This window comes from Sciurus vulgaris, assembly GCF_902686455.1.
Source record: "Sciurus vulgaris genome assembly, chromosome: 2".
NCBI lineage: Eukaryota > Metazoa > Chordata > Mammalia > Rodentia > Sciuridae > Sciurus > Sciurus vulgaris.
Genome location: NC_136462.1, coordinates 30,370,161 through 30,391,303, shown reverse-complemented (window position 1 = coordinate 30,391,303; position 21,143 = coordinate 30,370,161). Strand labels below are relative to the sequence as shown.

Below are 21,143 nucleotides of genomic sequence, written 5' to 3'. Positions count from 1 at the left end.
TGGAAGTTCCTCCAACTGCTGTTGTTGATGATCCCTCACCATGTTAATGTAGGAGCTGTGCGATACCTATGGGGGATAGTAAAGGCGTGGCCTTGCCCTTCGTCCCTTACTAACTCTTCTAATCTATATCCTCCTATTCTTACCACTAATTCCACATTAGGGTTACCTACTGTACCCTTTTCTCCTGACTTAGCACCCTTCCCAAATGGCTCCTATGACTTAGCAGGTTATGTGGGAACCTCCCCCCAAGTTTGGCTATGCTAGACCGGTAGTCAGAGATGGGTAAGATTCGTGAAGAGCTCATACCAACCTAAGACAGGGAATGAAGATATAAGCTTCATTTTCCGATGATGGGTAAGGATGTTGCTCTGTCACGGACAACCTAAGACAGGCACCGTCTTTTTATAAACAAACGTGGGGGTGGGGGGGGATGTGGGCTGGCAGGGAGCCAAAGGGCGTGCTTGGTATGCCTGGAAAAAAACAGGAAGCTATTACAATTGGCTACAGGTATGCTTGAGCTCATGATTGCTTGACCTTTAACAGGATTGAGTGGACATATCTGATCAAAATTGCTTATGCATGAGACTGCTTATATATAGAGGGTGTTATCCGAATAAAAAAGAAGCTCCTTCATGACAATCTGAGGTGTACGTGTCTTTATGTCCTGCTGGACCGTGACACAAAATAAAAGATTCTCTTATCTCATTACCTGATCCCAGTCTTCCTCCAAGTTTATTACTGTTATCAATTGAAGTGTACCCTTCCAGAACTTTTTTTTATTCATATACATACAAATATATGGATGAATGGGAAAAATACTGTTTTATTTCATGGGTTCAAAGCCTTCTCTCCCAAAAAAACCCAAACTAAGCAAAATACAAAAGGCACATGATGTATGCTTTTTTTTCTGCATACAAAAATATACATTGTTAATACTTGTTCCAGACCAAAGGAGAATAGAGTTTATTTCTTTATACCTCTAGTTCTACTTTCTCAAAGAGCAAAATTTGTGCTCCCTCATCGCCTCCTTCCCAACTAGTTTTAGGGCTTTCTGGTCTGGGCACTGTTTCTGTGCTAGTTCAGATCTCATCCTCAGCCACATTATAGTTCAATCCAGTGTCTCATCTGAAATATTTAAACTTAAGCCGCGACAGTCTTTCTTAATCTGGGGCAAAGGTTATTTATATCAAAGAAGGAAACGAATTTAGCAGGTACCAGCATAGGTGGCTTCCTTCCAGCAGGTTTAGGAAACTGTGCCCCCTGGTGACCAGTGACGGATTTTAGAGGAAGTGACCGGCGGACTCCCCCCCCCCCCCCCCCAAATCTTCATTTGTTATTTCTGGAGTTGTCATGCAGTAGAATCGGGATAAGATTCTATCTCTTTCGGGCGGGTTCTCCTGCTCCCTCTTGCAGTTCTTTGCTAAGTGGTGTCCCTGCCCCCTGGGCGCTGGCCCTCCGGCCTGTCCGCTTCGGGCCACGTCGTCCTAGGCTGGGGTCAAAGTCACCACAATGCCGGCACTCTGTGATCGGCAGCTGGGGCTGCACCTCTGAGTCCTGCTCCAGCCCCGGAAGTTGACGTCCACACGGTCCCTTTTCTAGCAAAAGGCCACGACCTTGACGTCACACCGAAGACTAGGCTGGCGGAGGAGCTCCTGAATATTCCCGTGGAGGGCTCATCGCTCGGCAGCGGGCGACCGGACAGCGACTTCTATTCGCTATGTGAGCCTCCCTCCGGCCTGCCTCAGCCAGATGCCCAGGAGCATGGTGAAAACTCCCATCCAAGCAGGGGTGACTGCCCACCAACGCATCGCCGCCTGCAGCGGCTGGCCGCTGGGCAGGGCACTGATTCTCCACCCCAGAGCCTGTGGCTGGGCAGCAACTCCGCCACCTGCCGGGTCCTGGAGGTCTTTCCGCTGAGCGGCCAAGCCTGGGATTGAGGGACTTGACTGCCTGCTTTTTTTCGCCAACCCACTTCCCCTTCTGTTGATGATCTCATGATGTTAGTTTGTAATTTTGAAGCATAGCAACAGACACTTGATTGATGTGAAAGATTGATGTGATTTTTGGTATAAGAATCCCTACAACCCTATGGTTGGGGCTGTTCTCCCAATAGCCATTTTTGGGGGGCATTGTGTAAGACAGTCAGTCGGAGGCTTAATAAAGACTTTCAAATTTGGACTTCTCAGCGGTGATCGGTCTGTTTTTAAGTTGCACCCCATAACATTCCCACCCCAGGATTCTTAGGAATCAGAGATTTTAAGACATTTTCTCTGGGGGTCAGTTTTGGAAACGTTGCACCCCATAACATTCCCACCCCAGGATTCTTAGGAATCAGAGATTTTAAGACATTTTCTCTGGGGGTCAGTTTTGGAAACATTGCTGAAGGTACAACCAGATGTCCTTCCAGATTGGGGATTAAATTACTGAACCAAAATAAACAATATCTCAATCATTTCAAAATAGTGACCAGGTCAGTCACTATATATATATATCATATATCCCCCCCCCCCCGTGATTTACCACTGAGCTACATCCCCAGTTCTTTTTATTTTTTATTTTAACAGGATCTCACTAAATTGCTGAGGACCTCACTAAATTACTGACACTAGTCTATGGACTTGAGATCCTCCTACTTTCCTACTTCAGCCTCCCACATTGCTGGGATTACAGGCATGAACAACTGTGCCCCAACCCAGGTCAGTATCTTGAAGTCCATGATTGGAAAACACTATTCTTAGAATGACTTCGGGATCTCTATACTTCTATATATATTCTGGTTTGCTTCAGAAACTAATCTTGGATCCAGAAATGCTTGAGATTTACCTGATTTTTAAAGAGGCAGATCAAGATATACTGAGATATTTGAATGATAAGAAAATCACCGTTGGGGCTGGCCCATGGATCAACCAAAAACCTTGATTCAGGAATGTAGTCATGGTTCTGATGGACCCACTTTCCTGGTGGAAAATGAGCCACTGGCCAAAGGAGGAGTTGGGTTTATATAGGTTACACTGAGAGATGATTTAGTGAGCATGTCAGTTTGGGCACTCAGGAATTTGGGTTTGGGGGTTGGGGGGGTCTGTGGCCAGCACCTGGAGTGGATTTATCTTGGAAGAGATTAGTGTTTCCTAGAAACTATCATTCTAGGTTTGATGAAACACTTTCTCCCCACCAGTGGCCAGGATCTGAAAAGGATTTATCTTGAAAGAGATGAAAGCTTCAATGCATGGTTTTCTTTTTCACTCCCTTTTCCAAAGCCAAACTATCTTGGGGTTTTCATTTTCCATATCTAACACCTAGCACTGAAAAAAAAAATCACTGTAAAACTCAGGGCCTTAATACGTACACCTGAGCTTTCACTTTAGTAGCTACATGTGTTCTAGGATTGCCTCTAGATTTGAAAATTTAGAAATGGTCTCTGGCACTGGAGTTTTTTAATCCTTAATTTGGTTGTTATCCTAATGTTCTTTTTTTTTTAAATTCCATTCTTACAGATTTATCTGACATTTTCAAGTGAAATAACACAGAGACAAATGTCTGAAAAACACTAGGAGACAAATGTCTGAGAAATTCTTCTCTTGGAATGGTGAATTAATAAAACAATGTCCAATGAGGATGTTGAAAGAGAAATAAGAGACCCACGCTAGGAGGTTTGACATTTTTCTCCTTCCACACATATAGTTCACTCTAATTACATCTTAATTAGATCTTTAAAATAGTTTAATGCTTGTTTAACCTGATTTTGGTGACCTATCTGTAGCTTAAGTTCACTGAAAAATTGAAAGGCCCTTTAGATTTGGATGTCTACTTTTTTTTTTCTTTAAATAAGGTATTATAATTTCATAACTCAAAGACTATAGAACTGTTTGCTTAGGTTTCTCAGGACTTATACTTCAAGCCCAAACACTCTCCACATCTTTGGTGCTAATTTTTATGTTTTCTATTTACCAGTGATTTTTATAGGGAAAAATATTAAAATATTTTTACATTTACAGCTTCAAAGTAGCCCAAGTAAGTATCTATTTAAACTGCAACAACAAATCATTTTCAACCAAAATAGATGTTTTCTCTTCAAAGCAAATAGGCAGGTGTTTTTTTAAAAAGTAAATTATGCAATTAGAATTTTATTTAAAATGTGTTGGCTGGGCATCAGAGTCTATTATATATATTTTCATCTAATCCAAAATTCATCCCCTTTCCTGTTTTTTTTTTCTCTGTTAAAAATTTTTTTTTGGTTATATATGATAGTAGAATGTATTTTGACATATTATACATACATGGAATATAACTTCCCATTTTTGTGGTTGTACGTGATCTGGAGTTACACTGGTTGTGTATTCATATATGCCCTTTCTTGGTTTATAAGAGATGATCCTTCCCTGTTCTGACTGACATGTTTGGTGAGGGAGGATTAAGTGAATTGCAAGCAAGTCTCCTGGCTTGCCCGGATTTTACTACTCTGGCTTTGCCATTTTTGGTAAAGATCAACCTCTAATCATGAAGGAATTAAACTTAGATTACTTTAGAGGTGACTAAATTTGTGCAGTCACCCAAAGGTAAGTGGGATGGGAAAAAGAAATACATTTAAGAAGATCACTAATAGGGCCAGAAGGAAATAAAATGGTACTAATGGGTTAGAAAATATAACAAATACCTGTTGAATTAATAAAAAAAAAAAAGGTGCCATCTAGTAAATCCATAAAAGATTTTCCTTTACTGAGAACTTTTTGACACCCATTAATAATCATACTTTTTTTTTTTTTCTCCCTGTCTTTATCTGCAGGTCAAAGTTCCAAACATTGGAGTGTCTGATTCCTCCAAAGGGGCAGAATTGGCATTTTCCTTTGATAGCTTTCTCCCAAAGGGCAGGGGCTGGAGATGTAGCTCGGCATATAGTGCTCTCCGAGCATGAGCAAGGCTCTGAGTTTAATGCCCAGCACCGAAGGAAGGAAGGGAGGGAGGGAGGAAGGAAATAATGAATCCCAGATACAGATGCTGTTGTGACATCGATGTCTGCATCTCTAATACAGTTATTGCCCTTACATGTTGTAATTTAATCCTGCCAGGGCTCCCGTTTAGGCTAAACAAATTTCTGCCGCTAATTCAGGAGTATACAACGTTAAAGAAGCCCTGAAGACCCCATGGATCCAGCCCATCAGGAAAGATTTATCCTTCTTTTACAAAAAGCCAATACCTGTTTCCTTTTATGGTTGGAAAGGATGGTAGGCATTGGAAGAGCTGTTCATGCTGACTTAGCTATGAAGCACTTCACAGAGTATAGGAAGAAAAATTGCACTCTTCTAAGCTACCCTTGTGCTGGGAGTTGAATCCAGGCATGCATTCAACCACTGAATTTCACCCCAAGCTAAAATAGTCTTGAAAAATGATGGCTGAGACCTGAACTTCTCATGGGCGTCTGCGAACTTTTAAAGAGGTGAAAATACTCCTTTCAAGTACATCACACCCTGTAGCTTTGGAACTATCCGTTTTCCCAAGTCTGGTTGGTTTGAGTTTTAGCTTAAGGTAATTGCTAATGGAAAACTAGTTTTCAATCTGCCATTTCCCCACCCTTCTCAACTATCTTCCCTGTCACCCTTTATATTTCCAAAGATTAAAAAAAAAAAAAAAGATACAATCATTAGTTTGCTGTATCTATCCCAGAGATTTTAGATTTGTTTTGAATAGGGGGGAATATATGAATTTAGGCCATTGGTTTATGCTGAGGAGTCATTGGGTTATGATAATTTTCTCATAATAATCAGAGAGTAGAGTGAATTTTAACAGGACCATCCAGAGGCTAGTTGGTGGTGGACTGAAGTCGCAAAATCTTTCTACTGTTAATCAGATTTTGATATTTTTCTAGTTGCCACCTCTTCCAGAATCTTAAGAGGAAGTTAGCAACCCTTAGGTAATTAATGGTCTTAAAAATAACAATCAATTATTGAGAACCCCTGCTTTAATTCTCCCTTATCTCTGTATTTGTAATTTTAAAAACTTTTCTTCAAATTTTAGGTCAAAACTATACTTTAAAATAGGCAGATTCCCAGGATATATAAAGAACTCAAAAACCTTAATACCAAAACAAACAAACAAAAAACCCAACCAACAAATGGACTAAAGAACTGGACAGACAATTCACAGAAGAAGAAATACAACTGATCAACAAACAGATGAAAAAATGTTTGTCATCTCTAGCGATTAGAGAAATACAAATTAAAACTACATTGAGTTTTCATCTCACTCCAGTCAGAATGGCAATTATCAAGAATATAAGCAATAATAAATGTTGGCAAGGGTGGGTGGGAAAAGGCACACTCAGACATTGCTGGTGGGAATGCAAATTGGTGCAACCACTTTGGAAAGCAGTATGGAGATTCCTCAGAAAACTTGGAATGGAAGCACAATTTGACCCAGTTATCCCCACTTCTTGGTTTATACCCAAATGACTTAATATCGGCATACTACAGTGATTTAGCCATATCAATGTTTATAGCAGTTCAACTCACAATAGCTAAACTATAGAACCAACCTAGGCACTCTTCAACAGATGAATGGATAAAGAAAATGTGGTACACCTACACAATGGAATATTACTCAGCCTTAAAGAAGAATGAAATTATGACCTTTGCAGGTAAATGGATGGAGTTGGAGAATGTCATGCTAAGTGAAATAAGCCAAGCCCCAAAAACCAAAGGTCAAATTTTTTTCTGATAAGCTGATGCTGATCCACAGTGGGGATGGGGTAGGGAAGAATGAAGGAATTTTGGATTATGCAGAGGGGAGTGAAGGGAGGGGTGGGGCAGTGGGGATGGGAAGGACAGTAGAATGAGACAGACATTACCCTTTATACATGTATGATTACACTACTGGTGTGACTTAGCACCACATACAGCAACTAGGATAATGTAATACTTTAGACATTATTGTGGAACTTCCTGGAACATGTTGAAGATTAAAAACAGTTGAATTAACAACAGATTTAGTGACTCAGTGAATGTAAATTGATAATTATTTTATATCCTCACATTTTGGATCCTATTTTTTTTTTCCATCCAACAAATATCTATTGAATGTTGAACTCTGCTCTAGCATGGGGATATAACAATTAATTTGACAAAAAAAAAAAATTCTTGGGCTTATAAAGTTTTTCTTCTATGTGAGGCACGAGACAAGGAGAGACAGATAATAAATATAATACACTAATAACATATTAGAACGTAACAAATTGTATTAGAAAAGAGAAGAGAAAGAAAGGTAGAAAACATAAGGAATGATTTCCTTCGGAGTCTTTCTTTTGTTGCTTAGTGAGGGTTTTCTTATAGATGATGAGTTCACATACGGTTTTCTAAAATATCGAGACATTTGTACATCTTTATGGGGTACCTATGGTAGTTCAATACCTGTATACAATGTACAATAATCAAAACAGGGTAATTAGCATTTCCATCTCTTCAATATTTAGTTATTTTTAAGTGTTGGAAATTTTTTGTTAACTGTAGTGCTTTTATTCATTTTATTATTTATTCTAATTAGTTATACATGACAGTAGAATGCATTTTGACACATTGTACACAAGCGATGCTGCATGCCTGTAGTCCCAGCAGCTAGGGAGGCTCAGGCAAGAGGATCGTGAGTTCAAAGCCAGCCTCAGCAATTTAGAGAGCCTATAAGCAATTTAGCAAGACCCTGTCTCTAAATAAAACATAAAAATATATAAAAAGAGCTGGAATGTGGCCCAGCGGTTAAGCGCCCCTATTTCACCATTAATGCTATTTGCATAGGGTATAATCCACAGTTTTTGAGTAAAATGAATATACAACTGGGTTATCAGTGGCACTTTGCGGCTGGTCACAAGGGATGCCAAAGTTTTTGAAGCTTAAGAGAAGCTGTCAATTACAAAGAGCAGTATATTCGTGCGTGTTATTCTCCATTCTCCTAACAACTCTATAAAAATACTCATTTATTTACAATTTTTACCTAATTTGATACGAGGCGGGACGGAGGGGGGCACCTCAGTTAAGTAAAAGCAATATTTTGTGATCATTTAAGTGGGAAGCCCAGCTTTCAGGGAGCCTCTGGTTCCCTGGAGGACCTGGGGTAAAGAAACAAATTCTGTCGAGTTTAACTCTGGGTTTTCTCGGATTGCCAGGCAAATTACACACAGTAGGTAGTTTATTCTCCTCGGTTAAGAAAAGAACGGGAAAGGCGGTCGTCGGGGGAAAGGAATTTTGAAAGTTCTTTTATGAGAACGGCAAATGCTATCGGGAAGTTTTAAAGATTTAAACGTCACTCCAGATCGGATGACAATGCTTTGCGAAGGTAAAAGCACACCTCCCCGCCACCCGTGACGGTTAAGCTCTCCAGCCTTCGGCCGCAGGGCGATGAGTGGCAGCCGGGCGGGAGGACCCCGACCCGCCGCGCCGTCCCACAATGCCCCGCTCGCGCCACCCCAAGGGCGGAGAGGAAGGACCGCTGCCGCGGCAGGCGTCCGCGGAGAGCGCCGAGCGCTGCGCATGCGCACTGACCCCGGCGGGCCCTAGCAACCGGAGCAGTGACAGTAGCAACCGCCGGAATGGTGAGTACCCTCCGGGCCTCCTAGCCAAAGCTGAGATGTGGTTGGGACTGGAAAAGGGTGACTGGAGCGTCAAGGGCGGCGGGGTCCTCGAACAGCGGAAGAGAGTCGATAGCGGATGTTGGCTCCGTGGAGTCCGAGGCCTGAGGCGAAAGGAGAGCCCTGGCAACGGGTGGTCTGGGGTGAGGGCGGCCTGGGGCTGGTTGGAAGTTGGGTTAAGGTAGAGGGCCCCCCCTCCGGGCCCCCAGCAGAAGAACAGGGAGGGCGAAAAGCGGGAAGTTCTTGGGAAAAAAGGATTAGAGTGCGAAAGATTTTGGGAAGGGGAATGTGGATGAAGATAGCTCTTTACATAGCGGTAATTTTAATTCCCCACCCCCTGGTGAGACGGAGGGGGCGCGGGCTGGTTACCAGAGGGGTCCGTGTAACGCCGATCCGCAGCAGTATCCATAACCTGTGAGGTACCACATTGCCCTCCGAATGACTCTAAGTGCAGTTATTAGGTAACGCTGATGGAACATACTACGGCAGTGTAGCTCAGATTTCAGTATGCGTAAGTTTGAGCCTGTTGGAATGCATATTGTGAATTTTTAATATGATTGGGTGTTCAGGAATGTGTATTTCAACAGTGCATCTCAAGTGATTCTAAAATTGGGGAGTGTCCCACTACACTTAGAATCATTCTGCCTTCGGCTTAAACTTTACCAGCGGTTTTGTCCAATCAGGGATTTTATGAAGTAATGATTTTGTCTAGTGATGCTTCTCAGCTCCTAAAGTGTTCAATGCTTTGCTTACCTACTTGATAATTCCAGCTAGTAGTTTGAAAGGTTTATATGTGATTGTCCTGCTGGATGGAGATGTTGATGAAAAAGTATTGGGACTGGGAGTATAATTCAGGGGTCGAGTTTACCTATATGTGTGAATCCTTGGGTTCCATCCCCAGCACCAGGAGATAGATTAGATAGATAGATAGATGATAGATAGATTAGATAGATAGAAATATAGGCCCACATAGTATTTTAAAAAAATTGTTTAAGTAGCTTTAAAAAGATAGTTGTAGCTCAGTGGTCCACGCTTGCCTTGCACGTGTGAGGCACTGGGTTCGTTCCTCAGCACCACCTGCAAATAAATAAAATAAAGGTATTGTGTTCAACTAAAACTAAAAAAATTTTTTTAAAGATAATATTTCACATTAAAACACTTCTGACTTCTCTGAAAAATGTGTCAACATTGGACATATTTTTTCACATTTTAGTATTATTGAAATATAGTATCTCATAATTGGCAGCATCTTTTCTTTCTTAATGGTACATGAAACAAAGGTGTTAAAATTAGTGGAATTTTTGTACTTAAAGAAATATGATGTTAGGATAATTCGTTTCCCCAAATCCCATCAGCCAAGAGTTGTCTGCAGCCAGGTAGAAGTTATGCTCTTTACATGGGCTCTACCCTTACCTGCCCCGGTTTATCAATTAATGATATCCATTTGGTCCTTTAGGAATTTGAGGTTTTGACTCCTACTACCCATTAAGGGAAACCAGTGTTTGGTAAAAGCTTTTATTGCCATCATAGACAACTAGATTGCTTCTCTTTTTACAATGTTGTGAAGTGTTCTTTATGTGTCTTTTTATGAACTCATGCATGCAAGGATTTCTCTGGGAAATACAGCTAGGAGTGGATTGCTCAGTCATAGGGTTTATGCATACTTAATTTCCCTAGGCACAGTCACTCTGCTTTCCAGAATGGCTGGAACAATTTTTACTTTCTCCAGCGAAGAAATGTTTTTCTCTGCATTCTTACCAACTTTCTCACTTTTATTAATCTGCAAATGTATCTTAGTGTCTAGATGTTTTACTTTTGAGTTTTTCTGATTTTCAGTGAGTTCAAACACCTCTTACTATTACCTAGGTTTTAGTTTCTGTGAATTGTCTGTTTATATTTTGGACAATTTTTCCATTTTTATTTGTAAAATTTAGGATTTCCTTGTGTATGCTAAATGCTATAATAGTCTTTCATTGCTTTCAAGTGGAAGATATATTCTCATAATTTTACTGTTAATTTTGTCAGTGGTGTTCTTCACTTGCTGATTGTGTTTACTTTAATACTTACCAGTTTATTCTATTGGGTTTCCTTTACAGATTATCATCTCCACATGATAACAGTTTAATTTCCTCCTTTTAATCATTCCACTTTGTATTTTTTTTGATATAACATTTATTAAGATCTCTCAAACCATAGTAAACAGTAGCAGTAATAGTGTGCATCCTTGATGTTTTGGGGACCTTGAAGGGAATACTTTTAATGTTACCTTTTCGGTTAGGCCCATTTTGCTACCTTATTTAAAATAAATACCCTCCACATACACATATACTTTCTGATACCCCTTACCAAGCTCAAAGTTTTTTTTTTAAATCTGATAATTTGTTATCTTCTAATATATTACATAATTTATTTGTAAGTACTTAATTTCCATCTGTCCCCTTTAGCAGATGTAAGTTTCATGAAGGAAGGAATCTTTGTTTAGTTCAACATGTCAAAGACACATAAAAGAATGCTTGGCACGTCGTAGATACTCACAGAATAGTTGCTGAAATAGATGAATTTCTCCAAGTATGGTGTTGCAGATTTTTGCTATATAACTTTTATCAAGTTGGAATTTCCCTTTAATTGTGAGCTAAAATTTAATATCAGATATAGAAATTTATCAAGTGTTTTCTATACTTATTGAAATAAACATGATTTTCCACTTTAACCCATTAATTATTTACACATTGAAATTTTTCTGTTGTGCTCTTTGTGCTTTTGAGATAAACTATTCCTCTTGATCATGGTCATTGTACATCATTAACTTTGGAGAGATCTAATATTATCCAGACTTTCCAAATCTGTGTTGAAAAGTAAAGAGGACTCTTTATGTGGTTATGCCATCAAGGTTCTACTAGCCTCATAAAATAAGTTGGCAGCTTTCCCTCTTTCTCTGGGTTCTGAAACAACTTGTATAACAAGGAATATTCCTTGAAAGCTTGTTACAGTTCATTTGTAAAACCATCTAGACTTGGAGCTTTAGGGAAGAAGGTTGAGAGTAAATCTCTTTGATTATCATTTTAAAAAATTTTTAGTTATAGATGGACACAATACCTTTATTTTATTTATTTATTTTTATGTGGTGCTAAGGCTCAAACCCAGTGCCTCGCTCATGCTAGGAAAGCACTCTACTACACTAAGCTACAACCCCATCCCTGTTTATCATTTTAATGTTTTCAATAGTATTGTTCTATTCAAAGTTTCTGATTTTTTCATGTGACAGTTTTCACATTTTTATGTTTTTCTAGAAATGAATATTTCATCTAGGTTTTAAAACTATTGCAAATTTTGCTTATTTTAAAAATCTCTGTGGTATCTAGTTATTTCCCCTTATTCATTTTGTATTTTAAATTTCTATGTATCTTATTTTTGCCTAGTCATGCTTGCAAGAGATTTTAAGAACCAACGTTTAGTTTTGTTACTCTTTCCCCCCGTTCTGCTTTTCATTGACTTCTTTCTTTGTATTTCTTCTTTGGGTTTGCAATATGTACTTTAAAAAATGTCTTAAGTGCTTATTAGCTCACTTTTTTCCTGTCTCTTGTTTTGTGATAAATGCATTTGAAAATACAGATTTCTTCCCTAGTGCAGTATTCCTCAAATTTGAATTTTTTTTGTCTTTTAGTTTTCCTTTGGATACACAGGTTATTTATTATACAACATGTCTTTACTTTCTAGAAACAGTGGTATCTTCAAAAACTTTTGATATTGCTTTTGATATTGCTTCAAAAACTTTTGATATTCCTCTTTTTTAATGAACTTCTGTAGTAATTCATTAAGGACATCTTTATGTGCCTTCAAAGTTTTAAATATATTGAATTGAACCTAAGATGTTGATTACAAGGCACACTATTTTATAGTAATAAAAATAAGTTGAATTTGAACTATGACAATTTTTTTATCTTTTAGAATTTTTATTTTGTGCTTATTGATGGAATTCTTTTAAAAAGACTCCACATGTAGATTTTTATCATGTCATCCTTTGCAAAATGAAAAGGAGTATATGTGTATGAAATAAAATTGTTAATATTTTTATAAAATGTTGCCATTGTCATCTGACCACAGCAATTGTAAATTGTTCCTGATTGTAAGATGCATGCAAATTTCAATATTAAAATGTAAAAGAAGATGTAGATTTTGGAATCAGTGAAATAAGATATGTTTTAATATCAAGTGTTGAAAGCTATATATTTTTTGTTAATCAAATGGAAGTGAAATGAATGAGTATTACATAGTGATTTCCTTATTTTTTTAAAGAGGTCTATAAATAAATCATTAAAAATATCCTCTACCTGTGAAGTCTCAAAGAAATATATTAATACTTTTAAAGGTAGAAGCCAAGCTAATGATTATTGCATGCAAATCAATAAATCACACCAATAAAAACAGCCTGTTTGTTCTTCTTCCTCTTCTTTTTTTTTTTTTCTTTTTCTTTTCTTTTTTATTTCTTTTAAGGCAAAAGCAACAACAATCAAGGAAGCCCTAGCCAGATGGGTAAGTATATGAGTTTTCCTTCTTTTGGAAGCCATACAAGGAAAGTTTGGATAGTTATTTAAATCTGACCATTCAATACAAGGTGTCCTTGTGATATTGGAACTGTTCAGCTATCTTGTCTGTGATAGTGGATACATGAACTTATACAGGTGATAAAATTGTTTGGAACGTAATACAAAGATACAAACACATGTTCACTCATACATGTGAGTGAGTACTAGTAAATTTGGGAAAATCTAAAATTGATATATTGTATCAATAGCAATACCTTAGTTATGATACACTATAGTTTTGTAGAATATTACCATTGGGTGGTAATATTCTGATCAAACTATACATGGGATCAATCTATTTTGTTTTGTTTTGCTTTTGTGGTGCTGGGAATCAAACCCAGGGCCTCATGCATTCTAGGCAAGTGCTGTTTTACTAAACTGCACCCCTTAAATATCTTAACAGAAATTTCAGTGAAAAAATTCTGACCACTGGAAAGTATGAATATGAAAAGGCTGATTCACTTATTGCTATAAAATGGCTGGAACCTTTGTGTTAGAGTCCATTTTCTTTTCCAGTTTTATCAGTCATTTTCAAGTAATAGAGTAGTAAATGCCATGGATTGTCTAGGTTTTAATCAGATGATAGTTTTAGCCTGTTGGAGGTTAGAAAAGAGACAGCCAATATAGATCAATGTAAATCACACATGAACAATTGAAAATACATGCAGTAAAAATACTTAAGTATGTAGTAACATTAGAGGGGAAAATATATTGTAAAAAACATGCCTTATATATAAACCATAAGTGCATCAATCAGCTTTTCATTACTGTGACCAAAATACCTGACAAGAACAACTTGAAGGAAGAAAAGTTTATTTTGGGTTTATGGTGTCAAAGATTCAGTCCAAGGTTGGTCAATTCCATTGCACTGGGCCCAAAATGAGGCAGAACATCATGACAGAAAGGCATAATGGAAGAAAGCTGCTCAACTCATGGCAACCAGGAAGCACAGCAGGAGAGCCAGGGACAAAATATAATCCCCAAAGACATGCTCTAATGAAATGCTTCCTCCAAGCCGCCCTCACTGCCTGCATAATCCACCCAGTAGTCTACTGAAATTATTAATCCATAAAATGGATTTAAATCCATTGATATTTACAGTTCTCATAATCTGATCTTTCCCCTCTGAGCATTCCTGAATTAACTAACATGAGCCTTTTAACAGTGAGTATTTTGAATATTAACGTTCTATAGTTTGAATATTATAAGTCAGCATTTATAGATAGAATTTCCATAGAGTACAAAGATGGCACCTTAATTTCTGTGCCCGGGGATAACTTATTTGTCTGTGCTATGTAGTTTGTTACATAACAAGGTACTCTTTACTCTTGTAGTTTGGCTTTGGAAAAAAGTCTTCTGGAAGATTTGGTGTCTAGGAAAAATAAGCAAAAGTAGATAAAATAATGAAATATTTGAATTCTTATTTTAATGCTTATAAATTTATTTTAAAATTTTACTTGTTTGGTTAAATATTTAATAAGATATGTTTTGTTAGAGATAAAAAGTATGAGAAGACTCATATTTGATTTTCTTGGATTAAATTTTAGGATTTTTATCTTATTTACTTAAAATAACTAGTGATTTGTTTCAGTTTATAGATTCCATTTCTAGTTTACTTTATGGTCATCAGTCTTTGATGTTAAGATTCCATCAACTTCACTTTTTCAATGCTTTTTTCACATTAATTTTTAACATTTAAAAGTGCTCTTAATTGGCACATAATTGTACATATTTATGGGATACAATGTGACATTTTGATATATGTATGTAATGTAGAATCATCAATTCAAGGTAATTAGCATATCCACCACCTCAAACATTTATCATTCATTTGTGCTAAGAATATTCAAAATCTTTTCTTATAGTTATTTTGAAATATATAATAAATTATCATTAACTATAGTCACCCAACTGTGACTTATTCCTCCTATCTAACTGTAGGTTTGTACCTGTTAACCAAACCTCTCCCTGTACTTCCCTCCCCCTTACTCTTCTCAGCCTCTGGTAATCACTATTCTACTGTGGACTTCTATGAGATCAACTTTTTTAGCTTACATAAATAGGTGAGGACCTGCAGTATTGTCTTTCTGTTCCTGTCACATTTCACTTAAAATGAATAAGTCCTCCTGGCTCATCTGTGTTGCCACAATGGCAATCTATCATTTGTTGAAGATCTATAGGGTTTCAGTTTCCTTTCCTCTAACCTACAAATGTGCAACACAAAAATACTGGGTGGATGTGTGTTAGATCTCCTTTCAATGGATTGTATATTTTCTGTTGTTGATGTGTGATGAGTTGATTTTTTTAAAACGATCCTCTTTTGTATCTTACATTTCACGAGGTTACAGAAAACACAGGAGGGCAAAGGAAATGGTCCCTGAGCTTCAAGTTATGTCTGAGAGAGAGGACTAACTCTAAGTTAATGAGGTGCTTAGAAAATATCAGTAGGCAGCTTGTACTGGTAATTAAATTTTAAATTGTGTGCTTAATACTGAAATTAAATACTAAGGTGGGATTTAGTGAATTAGAGTGGAACAGATAGCTTTGATCTCAGCTGTGTTGTAAAGAGAATATCTTTAAAATTTCTTAGTATTTAGGGTTCTAGCTCAGGCTGAAATAAGTATAGAAAAAAAGAAGATGAAACAATCTTACAAGTCTAAATCTGATATTTAAGAAGAGGTCTTTTGGGGACAAGGAATTCTTTTTAGGAAAAAGTTTTTGTTTACTAATTGATAGGCATTAAAAGATTTTTTTTTAGTTATATGTGACACAATACCTTTAATTAATTAATTTATTTATTTTATGTGGTGCTGAGATTGAACCCAGTGCCTCACATGTGCTAGGCAAGCGCTCTACCACTGAGCCACTACCTCAACCCCTGATAGACTTTTTATTTTTTTTTATTTGTACTGGGAATTGAACCCAAGGACCTTACCACTCAGCTGTATTTCCAGTCCTTTTTTATTTTTCATTTTGAGACAGGATCTTGCTAAGTTGCTGAGGTCTCATTAAGTCCCTGAGGCTGACCTCAAACTTGAAATTCTCCTGCCTCAGCCTCCCAAGTTGCTAGCATTACAGGCATGTGCCTCTGTACCTGGAAATAGGTAGACAAAGGATTTTAAATAAAACAAAAATATAAGTTATTTTCTTTTTTCCTTATTTCCTTTCACTAGGGACCTGACAGTTATCTGATTGATAACTGTAAAAGCCTGGGTTTTAGGGTCAGCAAGTACATGGTCCAGTAAGTGATGAATAATTATAAAATAGTTATTAAAGTTCTAAAAATTGTCTTGAAGTAAACCTTGAAAGTCCTTTGGAAATTTTTCCTCTTTTGTTTTACATCATAACCAGGGATCATTTTGTTCCAAATTAACTTTTCTCATAGGAAGAGAAAACTGGTCAGAGGCCATCTGAAACCAAAGAGATAAAACTTTATGCCCAGATTCCCCCAATAGAGAAGATGGATGCATCCTTGTCCACACTTGCTAATTGCGAGTAAGTTCTCTTTTTTCATCCTTCTAGTGTTGCTATTTAGTTTTCCTTCTTTTTCTTAAACACACTAGAATATATTTGTTTTCTGTGATTTTCATATTTTTGTTTGTTTATTGAAATTCTTGCTTTGGGCAGGCTAAATGTGAAAGATTACTGGTTTATAGGATTATTAATGGAATGATGCTGAGATGTTCAGTGTTTTTCAATACTGTTTTTGTATTATGTTTGGAAATAGAAAATTCTAATTTTTTGGAAGAAACTAAATAACAGAATCAACTATTACTCTGCCATTTGAATTGACTACTTTTTTTGTAAAATTATCAAAGTTAGAAGTGCAATTTTTTACTGATTACCCAAGAGATACCCATTTTAAAAAAACCTAAAATTACATTTCAAAACATCCAGGAAATATAAAGAACAAAAACTATTAACATCAACCTAAATTGCAATATCTTGTGAAACCAATGTTAGCATTTTGATATAAAGTCTTCTAATTGTTTCCCCCCAGTACTAGGGATTGAACCCAGGGGTCTTCCACTGAGCTATATCCCCCCAGCCCTTCTCATTCTTATTTTGAGACAGGGTCTCACTAAATTGCCAAGACTGGCCTTGAACTTTTGTTTTTTCTGCATCAGCCTCCTGATTAGCTGGAGTATGTGCCACCACACCAGGCCAATTAAAAAAAAAAATTCTAATTGGGATCAAATTGTACTTATTTTGTAATCCTGTTTCCCATGACTTCAACTATCAGATCTATGTTAATTTCTTTTAACTTATTTTCTAAATATTCTACTCACTGTAGTATGCTGATTTTAAGTCCTTTGGTTATAGGCCAAGGAATGGGATAGCTGGGTCAAATGGTGGTTCCATACCAAGTTTTCTAAGGAATCTCCACACTGCTTTCCAGAGTGCCTGCACCAATTTGCAACCCCACCAGCAATGTATGAATGTCCCTTTTTCCCCACATCCTCTTCAACACCTATTGTTGCTTGTATTCTTGATAATTGCCATTCTAATTGGGGTGAGATGAAATCTTAAGGTAGTTTTGATTTGCATTTCCTTTATTACTAGAGATGTTGAACATGTTTTTATATATCTGTTGATTGCTTGTAGATCTTCTTCTATTAAGTGTCTGCTCATTTCCTTAGCCCATTTATTGATTGGGTTATTTGTATTCTCAGTGTAAAGTTTTTCGTGTTCTTTATAAATTCTGCAGCATACTACAGTGACGCAGCCACATCAGTGTTGATAGCAGCTCGATTCATAATAGCTAGATACCCTTCAATAGATGAATGGATAAAAAAACTGGTATATATATACAGTGGAATATTATTCAGCCATAAAGAAGAATAAAATTATGGTATTTGCAGGTAAATGGATGGAGTTAGAGAATATCATGCTAAGTGAAATAAGCCAATCCCAAAAAACCAAAGGCTGAATGTTTTCTCTTGATAAGTGGCTGATGATACCTAACAGCGGGGGAGGGGGCATGGGAAGAATGTAGAAAAGATGGATTGTGTAGAGGGAAATGAGAGGGGCAGGGGGAAGGAAAGATAATGGAATGAGACAAACATCATTACCCTATGTACATGTAACAGTGTGTCTACTTCCTGTACAGCCAGAGTAATGAAAGTTGTACCCCATTTGTGTATAATGAATCAAAAAATAATTAAAAAAGGGGAAAAAATCCATGTAAAAATAAATAAATAAATATTCTACTCCATTTTTAGCAGGATTGTATGCTAATTTGAGGTAGTTATGCAGTGTCACCTCATGTTTTCAGACCCCAGTGTCTCCTGTCAGGGCCCTGAAGTACCTGAAAAGTTCTTTCTGCCTTCTTCACAGTGTTTCTCTAAGTAGGATCCCTTCACCACATGTACTTTCTGCAGGAGATAAGCTCCATCCCAATTTTATAAAATCAGACTACTAATGAAATCTAAGAATCTCTACAGTAGGCAGTTGGGTAGTTCTTGGACACATATTTGTGAACACATATTTGTAATATTACTCATATCTGTCTTTGGGATTAAAGGGAAAAGCAAACATGTACTTATTGTGTGCAGTTCATTCATTGTGATGAAAACATATGGGCTTACATAAAAATCTACCTGGGATTCTACTTTGGCTTCTAGGATGATCTTTTTTGTCATAAAGCCACCCAAAAGGTAAACAAACTAGAGAAGATCTTGTACCCTATGCAAAAACCTTCAGAAACCATTTAGAAAGAGTTAACTTGTTCATATTTTTGCTGACAATCGCTTTGAGAAAGCTGCCTAAAAAGGATTTAAAGAATTATTTTCCAATAATATTCCTAGATTTAAAGGCACTTTGTTTATCATTGGTAGGTCTCAGGAATGGGGGTTAATTAGAATATATACAGATTTGGTGAAAACTATATAGTAATTACTTTTGCTATTTCAAACAGATAAAAAATGAATAATTCCTCTTCAAGTCAAATATGAGGGTAAGACACATGTTCTAGCATCAAACTTACCTGGATTTTAATTTTGGACCTGCCACTTTGTGGCCAGGTAATATTGGGGAAATTGCTTAACATCTTTGTATCTCAGTTTCATTTGTAAAATGTGGATAATAATAATATTTATTTCAGAAAATTGTGATTATTAAAATAATACATGTAAATTGCCTAGAATAATAGTGGGCACACATTAAATGTTCAACAAAATTAACCTTTATTATTATATGTTTTTCATGAAATTTCTAAGATACTAAACATTTTAATCATGGAAGAATGTATAACTAAGTTCCCTTTAAAAACTTTGTTTTCATATAATTAAAATATATGTAGAAAAATATATGCAAACTATTAAAAGTATGCATCTCTAGGGAGAGTGTACCAATTAGGATTACATATGACATTACATTTTTTAATAGACATTTCCGAAAGATTTAACACATGAAAAAATGTATCTTTACAAATGCATAAACAGTTCTGTTTTGGGGGGTTGGGTTTTGTTTTGTTTTATTGAAGTTGTATGTATATTGTTTTGCAAGATGGTTTTTGAATTCAACTTATATCATGGACATCTTCACAAGTCTTTTTTTTTTTTTTCCGGTGCTGGGGATTGAACCCAGGGCCTTGTGCTTGCAAGGCAAGCACTCTACCAACTGAGCTATCTCCCCAGACCCTTACAAGTCAATATCTATAACTCAAAATTATTTTTTTTAGTATCAGCATAGTATTTTGTTATCTATTACAAAGTTGACAGACTTCTTTTAGGTTTTTTTGCTATTATAATCATATAACAAATAATCTAGTTTGTATATCTTTTGCATTCATCTTTGTATTCTAGTAGGAATGTATTCCTAGCAGTAAAATACTGGGTCAAAGAACACATGCATTAAAAATTTTAATAGATAACATCAAATTGCCTCAAAAAGATTTTTTAAATTTCCTACCATGAGTGCATATTAACATTTATAATCAAAGCGGGGGGAATAATTTCAAAAACAAATTAATTCCATGGCTGAATGTGGGAAAAGAATTCAATGTAAAAAAGCAAATTATTTAAATATTATGTTCTATGGGAACTACTATTGAGGAATAATTTTTAATATACTATTTAAGTTCTTCATGTTAATTCAAGTTTTTTCTTTGTTCTTTTGAAGGAAGCTTTCACTGTCTACAAACTGCATTGAAAAAATTGCCAACCTGAATGGCTTAAGTAAGTGATCCACAGTAACAGATGGTTCTTGAATTTTCTAGTTGTTGGGATAAATATTCCAGAGACACTGTAATTCTAGAGGCTGGCACCTGTTTCTTTGTTTCTTTCTTTTCTTTTTTTGTTTTTGGTTTTTTGGTTTGTTGGGGTTTTTTGTTGTTGTTGTTTTGTTTTGTTTTTTTGGTTTTTGTTTTGCTTTTGGTGCTGGGGATTGAACCCAGAGGTACTTTACCACTAAGCCACATCCCCAATCCTTTTTACTTTTATTTTGAGACATGTTCTCACTAAGTTGCATAGGGCCTCCCTAAGATGCTGAGGCTGTCCTCGAACTTGCAATCCTCCTGCTTCAGCCTCCCAAGTCACTGGGATTACAGGCATGAGCTCATCTGGCATGGCACTTGTTTTAGCCACAGTAATTACAGATGACAAAATGTAAAACCATGTGTCTTAAGTTTGCTTATCCAAAGAAAATGACACTTGTACATTTTAATAATCTTTTAACATTTTTATAAAGTCATATTTGAAATACTTTAAATAGAAAATCAGATTTTTGTTGTGTATTTATTTCTTTGTTTAGATTTGTCTTGTGTGTATTTCAAACTTGTTATATTTTAAATGAAATCCCTCACCATCTCTTTTTTCCTCCTGGTTTCTTATTCTTGTTAATGACATCTCCACCTTCTCAGTTCCCAAGGTCTCTGACTCTCAATTAGTTTACAATTGCTGCCACAATTTGATGACTTAAAACAACAGAAAGTTATTTGCTCACAG

General features: G+C 36.6%; 2 protein-coding genes across 3 annotated transcripts in view; one reads left to right on the top strand and one right to left on the bottom strand.

Annotated features, from left to right (window-relative positions):
* Positions 1–21,143, bottom strand: part of HEATR4 (HEAT repeat containing 4) — a gene marked incomplete at its 3' end in the record, with an annotated part of 285,455 nt that overhangs the window by 176,370 nt on the left and 87,942 nt on the right. The window lies entirely within an intron of this gene.
* Positions 8,462–21,143, top strand: part of DNAL1 (dynein axonemal light chain 1) — a 41,302-nt gene continuing 28,620 nt past the window's right edge. Inside the window, exons 1-4 of one of the 2 annotated variants that reach the window (XM_079129860.1) lie at positions 8,462–8,575; positions 13,106–13,144; positions 16,583–16,692; positions 20,320–20,375. In XM_079129860.1, coding sequence (XP_078985986.1) covers positions 8,573–8,575; positions 13,106–13,144; positions 16,583–16,692; positions 20,320–20,375 — 208 coding nt within the window. In that variant the 5' untranslated portion in view covers positions 8,462–8,572. Of the gene's footprint in view, positions 8,576–8,595; positions 8,755–13,105; positions 13,145–16,582; positions 16,693–20,319; positions 20,376–21,143 lie in introns of those variants that run through there. The other variant, XM_079129859.1, reaches the window with a different exon arrangement.